The 10,239-nt window shown below is 42.4% G+C and overlaps 1 protein-coding gene across 1 annotated transcript in view; it reads left to right on the top strand.

Annotated features, from left to right (window-relative positions):
- Window positions 1–10,239, top strand: part of PDCD4 (programmed cell death 4) — a 66,094-nt gene that overhangs the window by 41,796 nt on the left and 14,059 nt on the right. Inside the window, exons 6-8 of the mRNA XM_056530785.1 lie at window positions 3,132–3,353; window positions 5,739–5,836; window positions 7,680–7,794. Coding sequence (XP_056386760.1) covers window positions 3,132–3,353; window positions 5,739–5,836; window positions 7,680–7,794 — 435 coding nt within the window. The remainder of the gene's footprint in view (window positions 1–3,131; window positions 3,354–5,738; window positions 5,837–7,679; window positions 7,795–10,239) is intronic.

The following is a 10,239-nucleotide window of genomic DNA, read 5'->3' as shown; positions in this document are numbered from 1 at the left end:
TAGCGGTACCATTTTTGTTCTGATCAGACTTTTTGATCACTTTTTATTAACTTTTTTGTGGTATAAAAAGTGATCAAAAATGCGCTATTTTGGACTTTGGAATTTTTTTGCGCGTACGCCATTGAACGAGCGGTTTAAAAAGTGGTATATTTTTATAAATCGGACATTTCCGCACGCAGCGATACCACATATGTTTATTTTTATTATTATTTACATAATGTTTTTTTTATTTTTGGAAATACCGGGTGATTTAAACTTTTATTAGGGGAAGGGATAATTGAAAGGGTTAATGATTTTTTTACACTTTTCTTATGCAACATTATAGCTCCTATAGGGGGGGCTATAACATTGCATTTACTGATCTTTTACACTGATTGATCCATCTCCATAGGAATGGATCAATCAGTGTTTTCGGCGATTGAATGCTCAAGCCTGGATCTCAGGCTTGAAGCATTCATTCGGCGATCGGACAGCACAGGAGAAGGTAAGAGACCTTCCTCCTGTGCTACAGCTGTTCGGGATGACGCGATTATACCGCGGCGATCCCGAACAGCTCCCTGAGCTAGCCGGGCACTTTTACTTTCGTTTTTAACCGCGCGGCTCAGCTTTGAGCGTGCGGCTAAAGGGTTAATAGCGCGCGGCACAGCGATCAGTGCCGCGCGCTATTAGAGGCGGGTCCCGGCTTCACTATGACGCCGGGCCCGCCGCGATATGATGCGGGGTCACCGTGTGACCCCGCGTTATATCGCAGGACCGGGACCCATGACGTACGCATACGTCATGGGTCCTTAAGAGGTTAAAGGGGTATTCCAGGAAAAAACTTTTTTATATATATCAACTGGCTCCAGAAAGTTAAACAGATTTGTAAATTACTTCTATTAAAAAATCTTAATCCTTTCAGTACTTAGGAGCTTCTGAAGTTAAGGTTGTTCTTTTCTGTCTAAATACTCTCTGATGACACGTGTCTCGGGAAACGCCTAGTTTAGAAGCAAATCCCCATAGCAAACCTCTTCTAAACTAGGCTTTCCCGAGACACGTGTCATCAGAGAGGATTTAGACAGAAAAGAACAACCTTAACTTCAGAAGCTTATAAGTACTGAAAGGATTAAGATTTTTTAATAGAAGTAATTTACAAATCTGTTTATCTTTCTGGAGCCAGTTGATATATATAAAAAAGTTTTTCCTGGAATACCCCTTTAACTAACCTTATATTTTAATAGTCTGGACTATTGTGATTTACGCACATGGTAGTACCACGTATGATGATTTTTAATTTAAAAAAAAAAATAGGAAAAAGGGTGTGAGTTAAGTTTTTATTGGGGGGGGGGGGGGCTTATTCACATATTTTTTATTTATTTTTTTAGCCCCCCTTAGGGGGCTATACCATGCAATCTTTGGATTGCATACACTGTTCAATTCTATGCCATAGCATAGCATTGATCAGTGTTACCGGCGCTCTGATGCTCTAGCCTGCTGCGTAGGCATGGAGCAGTAGATGGCTGATCGGATAATGACGAGGAGGCAGGTGAGGACCCTCCTGTCGTCCAGTAAGCTGATCGGGACAGCGCGATTCTGTCGCTATAGTCACGATCACCTCCACTGAGCTGCCAGGATAGTTATGTCAGGCCATCGTAGGTCAGGGGGGGTCACTGTATACTTCATAAGAAAATTTTACTTTTTATAGAAATCATGGCTTTGTCCAAGCCGAAGCACAGGCATGGACATAGTCCAGTAAGTGAGGGTGGGCTAGTACTCCTCTATACACTTTCCTGTCCGATAGGATTCCTCTGTGCTCTCTTATGCCCTATCGGACAGGAGAGCGTACAGAGGAGTACTAGCCCACCCTCACTTACTGGACTATGTCCATACCTGCGCTTCAGCTTGGACAAGGCCATGATTTTATAAGCCATGATTTCTATAAAAAGGAAGTTACATTTTCTTGTGAAGTATACAGTGACCCCCCCCCCGACCTACGATGGCCCCGACATATGATCATTTCAACATACGATGGCCTCTTGGAGGTCATCGCATGTTGAAGGCAGCATAAACATATGATGCTTTTGTATGTTGGGGCCATTGCATAAACAGCTGAAGCAGTCTGCGCTGCCGGATAGCCGTTTACGGTGCCCCGTGTGGTCCGCTGATGATCACTTACCTGTCCTCGGGGCTCCGGAGGTCCTCTTCGGGATCCCCTGCATCGTCGGCGCTCTCCATCGTCGTCATCACGTCGCTGCGCACGCCGTCCCGTCATCCAATAGGAGTGGTGTGCTTAGCGACGTGATGGCGGTGACGGAGAGCGAGGATGCCGGGGAAGCCGAGGCCTTGCCGGAGCGTCGCGGACACGGCGACAGCGATGGAGGGCGACATCCAGGGCAGCGGTGACGAGTGGTGACGGTCCGGAGCGGCGGGGACACGTGAGTATAACTTCCAATACCAGTGATCTTCAACCTGCGGACCTCCAAATGTTGCAAAACTACAACTCCCAGCATGCCCGGACAGCCTTTGGCTGTCCGGGCATGCTGGGTGTTGTAGTTTTGCAACATCTGGAGGTCCGCAGGTTGTAGACCACTGTCCTATACTTTACATTGCACGAATCCCTCAACGTGCGATGGTTTCAACAAACGATGGTCCATTTGGAACGGATTACCATCGTATGTTGAGGGACCACTGTATTAGAAAGGCTAATGTTTTGCCAAGATGTATATCATATAAAAAGTTTTTGTATCTGACAGCGCCCATTTAAGTATCTATAAAATGAACACACGCAGGGTTTATTTATTTGCAGTTAGAAGCATGCTTAATACTTTACAAACAATGGGGGAGATTTATCAAAACCTGTGCAGAGGAAAAGTTGACCAGTTGCCCATAGCAACCAATCAGATCACTACTTTACTTTTTTATTTTGCTGAAACCTTTTGAAAAAATGAAAGCGATCTAATTAGTTGCTATGGGCAACTGGTCAGCTTTTCCTCTGCACAGGTTTTTAATAAATCTCCCTCAATATGTATTTAAGATCTAAATTACAGGGCTGAATGGGTTTAGGTTTATTACTTGTATAAAATCCTTTATTTGTACCTGTGCTGCACTATTTCAGCTAATCTAATATATTTTTTGCTTTCCTTTTTGCACAGGAAATGTTGAAGGAATTGAATCTTGGCGACATGAAGTGTGGTCTTCCCATGCTGGCTGTATCCATTGCACTAGAAGGTAAAGCCAGTCACCGGGAGATGACATCAAAGCTGCTGCATGACTTGTGTGGAACCGTGCTGAGTACACAAGATGTGGAAACTTCTTTTGACAAATTGTTGGAGGAGCTGCCCGAACTTGTTTTGGACACACCCAGGGCACCACAGGTTTGTGTGCACATTGCACTTCTCTCTTCTCTTCTTCTAGAAATAATAAAAAGTATCTATTGTTCCACGTGACAGTGTTTTTTTTTTTCTTACAGAGGATTAACCCCTTAAGGACCAGGCACGTATGAGTACGTCCCTGCGCTCTGGGTCTTAAGGACCAGGCACGTATGAGTACGTCCTGGCGATTTTGCATCCCGCCGGGCGGGTTGCGAAACCGGACGCCTGCTGAAATCGTTCAGCAGGCGTCCGAGGCAAACGCAGAGGGGAGTCCTGGGACCGCAGATCATCCGCAAAATCGTGCTGGCGATCTGCGGTGATTCCGGTCATTCGTGACCCGATGACCCGGAACTAGATCGGCAGTATACGATACACCGCCAATCACCTGCCGTTGCTGGGGAGAGGTGACAATACTGTCACCTCCCCAGCAATGCTACTTTTGGCCGGTGATCGTCTGACCAATAGTAGCGCGGCAGAGGAGGGGTTAACGGTCCCTTCCCGCTGCTGCACCTGCTCTCTGTGTTCAGTCAGCAGGTGCAGCAGTGAGGAGAAGATCGTGGATCCCCCCCCTCAGAGCTCCGGAGCCCCCTCACCAGCCTTAGAATAGGGACAGCGGATTGCAGGGACAGGTAGGAGTTAATAAAGTAAAAAAAAAAAAAGTCCGACCCCCTAATAGGTCCCCCAGGGTCCTATTAGGGTCTGATCCCTTACCCCGGGTTTTTTTTTTTTTTTTTTTTTTGCTGTTCTGGCACCATAGGGGCTTCCTAAATGCAACATGCCCCCCAAAAACTATTTCAGAAAAACTTACTCTCAAACATCCCCTTGTCGCTCCTTCGCTTCTGAGCCCTCTACTGCGCCCGCCGAACACTTTACATAGACATATGAGGTATGTGCTTACTCAAGAGAAATTGGGCTACAAATAAAAGTATAAATTTTCTCCTTTTACCCCTTGTAAAAATTCAAAAATTGGGTCTACAAGGTCATGCAAATGTAAAAAATGAAGATTGTGAATTTTCTCCTTCACTTTGCTGCTATTCCTGTGAAACACCTAAAGGGTTAAAACGCTGACTGAATGTCATTTTTAATACTTTGAGGGGTGCAGTTTTTATAATGGGGTCATTTGTGGGGTATTTCTAATATGAAGACCCTTCAAATCCACTTCAAACCTGAACTGGTCCCTGAAAAATTGTGAGTTTGAAAATCTTGTGAAAAATTGCTGCTGAACTTTGAAGCCCTCTGGTGTCTTCCAAAAGTAAAAACAAGTCAATTTTATGATTCAAACATAAAGTAGACATATTGTATATGTGATCCAAAAAAAATGTATTTGGAATATCCATTTTCCTTACAAGCAGAGAGCTTCAAAGTTAGAAAAATGCAAAATTTTCAATTTTTTCTTAACATTTTGGAATTTTTCACCAAGAAAGGATGCAAGTTACCACAAAAATTTACCACCATGTTAAAGTAGAATATGTCACGAAAAAACAATCTCTGAATCAGAATGATAACTAAAAGCATCCCAGAGTTATTAATGTTTAAAGTGACAGTGGTCAGATGTGCAAAAAACGCTCTGGTCCTAAGGTGTAAAATGGCCTGGTCCTTAAGGGGTTAAAGGTCTTTCCTCGTAGAAAGTTTTTGATCAAAAAATCTTGAGCTCTAATTGACATTTCCATTAATACAATTGTTGTACGTACAGTATGCCTCCATGTTCTAATGTAAATCAATGTCTGAAGAGCAACATTTACTGGTACACATAACCATGATTTTTATTATTCATGGACAACTTTAATCTTTCTGTGCATTTAGACTAGGCAATAATGAGTACAGTCATTACATGTGTAGATGCGTTTGATGTGGCAGCTTGATCGCCTATCATTTACGGTAGGATATCCACAGATAGACCATCGGTGCTTTAATAGTGCTCATTTGAATAGGACTAAAAAGGCCTCTGAAAAGTTACAGAAGCGATCTGATTGGTTGCTATGAGCAACTGGTCAACTTTTCCTCTGCACAGGTTTTGATTAAATCTCCCTAGGGGACTTTTATGGTATAGGCTTCCATCAGCCACTGATGTCTGCCATCGATACAAGACCACAACTTTGCTTGTTTACTTCTGATATTTGTCTACTTTCTACAGTCATGAGCAATCTATGTATGTATGTATTTGTGGTATGAAAGAGGAAGCACAAGTCCAGCAGTCACTTGGAAATTCCTGCTCTGATGGAAAATTGTGTGATTTCCGAGCTATATAAAATGTCATTTGAGGTTTCTGTTGTATTATGAAATGTCCAATCATTTTTGGCTCCTTCACAGCAAGTTTTTGAGAACTTTGGTAAAAATAATGGTGTGTGTGTTGTATGGGAGGGATAATTCTTACCTCTGTCTCTGCAGCTAGTGGGTCAATTTATTGCCAGAGCAGTTGGAGATGGGATCCTGAACAAGACTTACATAGAGGCCTATAAAGGCACCGTGGACTGCGAACATTCTCGGTATGTTATATCCTCAGGGCTGTAAACCGTAAAATGAATAAATGCAATAGTTGAGCTGTACTCTCAATAGCTATCTAGGCTGCCGGTTACCTGGGATTGGGCAGTCTGAGGTAGCCATATGAAGGCTATAGCTCTGTGTTCTTTGAAACATTGTCAAATGCCAACAATAAAGAGTTTATTGGAATTTGACCACTTGTAGATAGATTTTGATTTAAAATGTTTAGTCGATTTATGTGTGCATTTAAATTACGTATCCTGTATTGATCCTGAGTTATATCCTGTATTATACTCCGGAGCTGTACTCACTATTCTGCTGGTGAGGTCACTGTGTACATACATTACTTATCCTGTACTGATCCTGAGTTATATCCTGTATTATACTCCAGAGCTGTACTCACTATTCTGCTGGTAAGGTCACTGTGTACATACATTACATTACTTATCCTGTACTGATCCTGAGTTATATCCTGTATTATACTCCAGAGCTGTACTCACTATTCTGCTGGTGGGGTCACTGTGTACATACATTACATTACTTATCCTGTACTGATCCTGAGTTATATCCTGTATTATACTCCAGAGCTGTACTCACTATTCTGCTGGTAAGGTCACTGTGTACATGCATTACATTACTTATCCTGTACTGATCCTGAGTTATATCCTGTATTATACTCCAGAGCTGTACTCACTATTCTGCTGGTGAGGTCACTGTGTACATACATTACATTACTTATCCTGTACTGATCCTGAGTTATATCCTGTATTGATCCTGAGTTATATCCTGTATTATACTCCAGAGCTGTACTCACTATTCTGCTGGTGAGGTCACTGTGTACATACATTACATTACTTATCCTGTACTGATCCTGAGTTATATCCTGTATTGATCCTGAGTTATATCCTGTATTATACTCCAGAACTGTACTCACTATTCTGCTGGTGAGGTCACTGTGTACATACATTACATTACTTATCCTGTACTGATCCTGAGTTATATCCTGTATTATACTCCAGAGCTGTACTCACTATTCTGCTGGTGAGGTCACTGTGTACATACATTACATTACTTATCCTGTACTGATCCTGAGTTATATCCTGTATTATACTCCAGAGCTGTACTCACTATTCTGCTGGTGAGGTCACTGTGTACATACATTACATTACTTATCCTGTACTGATCCTGAGCTATATCCTGTATTATATTCCAGAGCTGTACTCACTATTTTGCTGGTAGAATTAAGCCAGTTACATGGCTGAAAATGTGCAGAATGTCAGCCCGGGAAGTTAGTTTTGTAACTTTAGAGACAACTTTTAAACCGGTGTTAAATACCAGTGTAAACTGTAGTCACTGGACAAATTTAGTTATACCAATTTTGCAGAGGATAAGATAACTCAGTCAATCTGTTGCAAAAAACTTTTACATTTATTCAAGATAAGCTCACTGTACATCATGTATACATTTATTAGAGAGGATTGATGTTTCATACGTCACACTTTGCTAGCCTGCTGCATGTGATGTTTCGGGAGCTACAGATGGACTATGAGTAATCTTTTCCTTTGCAAATCAGTATAACTAAGTTTGTTGTCCTGTGACTTCTAAATACAGGCATGGACTTGTGTTCAAATAATAGCTACTAGCATTTGTGTCTAAAGACCTATAAACCTAAGCATTTCCACCAAAATCAGATGTAACTGAAATAACACATTTTAAGCCATTTAGTTTTTATGGCTCGCCCTTAACTTTTGAGGAATGATGTGAGAAGAGAAATGGATCTCCAAGTAGGCTTTTATTCAGCTTTATTACTGACCACTGTACATTTTTTATTTTTTTTCCTTCCTATAGCGAAGCCTTAAATCGGGCAGCAGTTCTCCTGAGCATGACTAGAGTTGGAAAGAAAATTGACAGTGTCTGGGGCTTAGGAGGCGGCCAGCAGCCAGTAAAAAAACTGGTGAAAGAGGTAAATTTGATCAGCCTAGACAAGTGCACTTTGTGTTCACAAGGGCCCAAATACAGTGGGGCAAAAAAGTATTTAGTCAGCTACCAATTGTGCAAGGTCTACCACTTATGATGAAAATGACAGCCTCTCATCTTCTTAAGTACAGTGGGGATCAAAAGTTATGGCACCCCAGGTAAAAAATTGTATTAATGTGCATAAAGAAGCCAAGGAAAGATTTCCAAAAGGCATCAAATTACAGATTAGACATTCTTATAATATGTCAACAAAAGTTAGATTTTATTTCCATCATTAACACTTTCAAAATAACAGAAAACAAAAAAATGGCATCTGCAAAAGGTTGAGCACCCTGCAGAATTTATAGCATGCACTGCCTTCTTTGCAAAGCTGAGACCTGCCAGTGTCATGGATTGTTCTCAATCATCATCTGGAAAGACCAGGTAATGTAAATCTCAAAGGTTTGCCCCAACAATCAGCACCATGGGTTCTTCTAAGCAGTTGTCTAGAAATCTGAAACTGAAAATAGTTGACGCTCACAAAGCTGGAGAAGGCTATAAGAAGATGGCAAAATGTTTTCAGATGTCAATATCCTCTGTTCGGAATGTAATTAAGAAATGGCAGTCATCAGGAACAGTGGAAGTTAAAGCAAGATCTGGAAGACCAAGAAAAATATCAGACAGAACAGCTCGCAGGATTGTGTGAGAAACTATTCAAAACCCACGTTTAACTGCACAATCCCTCCAGAAAGATCTAGCAGACACTGGAGTTGTGGTACACTATTCCACTATAAAGAGATACTTGTACAAATATGGTCTTCATGGAAGAGTCATCAGAAGAAAACCTCTTCTACGTCCTCATCACAAAAATCAGCGTTTGAACTTTGCAAATGAACATATAGACAAGCCTGATGCATTTTGGAAACCAGCTCTGTGGACTGATGAGGTTAAAATTTAACTTTTTGGCCGGAATGAGCAATGGTACATTTGGAGAAGGGGAACAAAATTTAATGAAAAGAACCTCTGTCCAACTGTTAACCCCTTAAGGACCCAGGGTTTTTCCGTTTTTGCATTTTCGTTTTTTCCTCCTTTTTCGTTTTTTCAACTCTTTCAATATTGCACTTAAAAATCCATATGCTGGCTTATTTTTTGCGTCACCAATTCTACTTTGTAATTACATCAGTCATTTTACCCAAAAATCTATGGCGAAACGGAAAAAAAAATCATTGTGAGACAAAATTGAAAAAAAAGCCATTTTGTAATTTTGGGGGCTTCCGTTTCTACACAGTACATTTTTCGGTAAAAATGACACCTTATCTTTATTCTGTAGGTCCATACGATTAAAATGATACCCTACTTATATAGGTTTGATTTTGTCGTACTTCTGGAAAAAATCATAACTACATGCAGGAAAATTTATACGTTTAAAATTGTCCTCTTCTGACCTGTATAACTTTATTTTTCTGCGTATGGGGCGATATGAGGGCTCATTTTTTGCGCCGTGATCTGAAGTTTTTAGCGGTACCATTTTCTCTATCGGCTCCATTGGAGTACACAGACTGTGGGTGTATGCTGCTGTCTCTAGGAGGTGTGACACTATGGTAATAAAAAAAGACGGCTCCTCCCAGCAGGATATACCCGCCTTCAGGCCCTGAGCTAATCAGTTTAAGCTTTGTGTCTGAAGGAGGTGGACATGGTCTGGAATTCTCCAGACCAGGTCTTCAGATTTTTATTTTCCTAGTATAGGGACGTGTTATTTTTTTTTATTAATCCTTTTTCTTTCCTGTCTTCAGGTGGGGACTCAGGGACTCCTGTTCCCTGTTTCCCCATTGCGAGTAAGGGGGCACAGACATTGCGTATATGTGCTGTTCACCTCCCCTCGCCAACGGTCAGCGGCTGGGTTGGTACCTCATGGGTCCGGGTCCCCCTATTTCGCTGCTCGCCTCGCTCGCGCATAGCAGCCAGGCGTGATGCAGGTAACTAAGCTGACTGAAGACTTCACTGAAGACTCCATTAGGTAAGTTCTTCTGACTGAGGTAAGTACTCCCCCCCCCCCCCCTTTCTCCTCAGGTGCGGACTTGCAACTTCTGGAGACCCCCTGTTTTGGCCCACCTTTTAAGGTTGAGGCTGGCTTACTGGGGATGGACTTTTATTCTGGACCTTTATTCTGGGGGAGCAGTGGCATCTGAGGGGGCATATGTTTTTCACTGGAGTGTGTGTGTGTGTGGTTACTGTGTTTAGACTGCAGCGCCTTATATGCAGCTGACAGCCGCGGCGCTGGTACGGGCCGGGCGCTCCCTGCGCCGGCTTACTTTTGCTTTCTCCGGCAGTTTCTGCCGGCGTATCGGCCTCCCGCTCTGTTCCCCCGAGCGCATATGTGGCTGACATGTGCGCTCGGGACAAGGAGCGGGCGCCATTACTGCTTCTTCTTGGCCTGTCCTTAGCTCCGCCC

The sequence above is a fragment of the Hyla sarda genome, chromosome 7, assembly GCF_029499605.1.
Source record: "Hyla sarda isolate aHylSar1 chromosome 7, aHylSar1.hap1, whole genome shotgun sequence".
NCBI lineage: Eukaryota > Metazoa > Chordata > Amphibia > Anura > Hylidae > Hyla > Hyla sarda.
The sequence above is the reverse complement of the archived record's forward strand: the minus strand, read 5'-3'. Positions and strand labels throughout refer to the sequence as shown.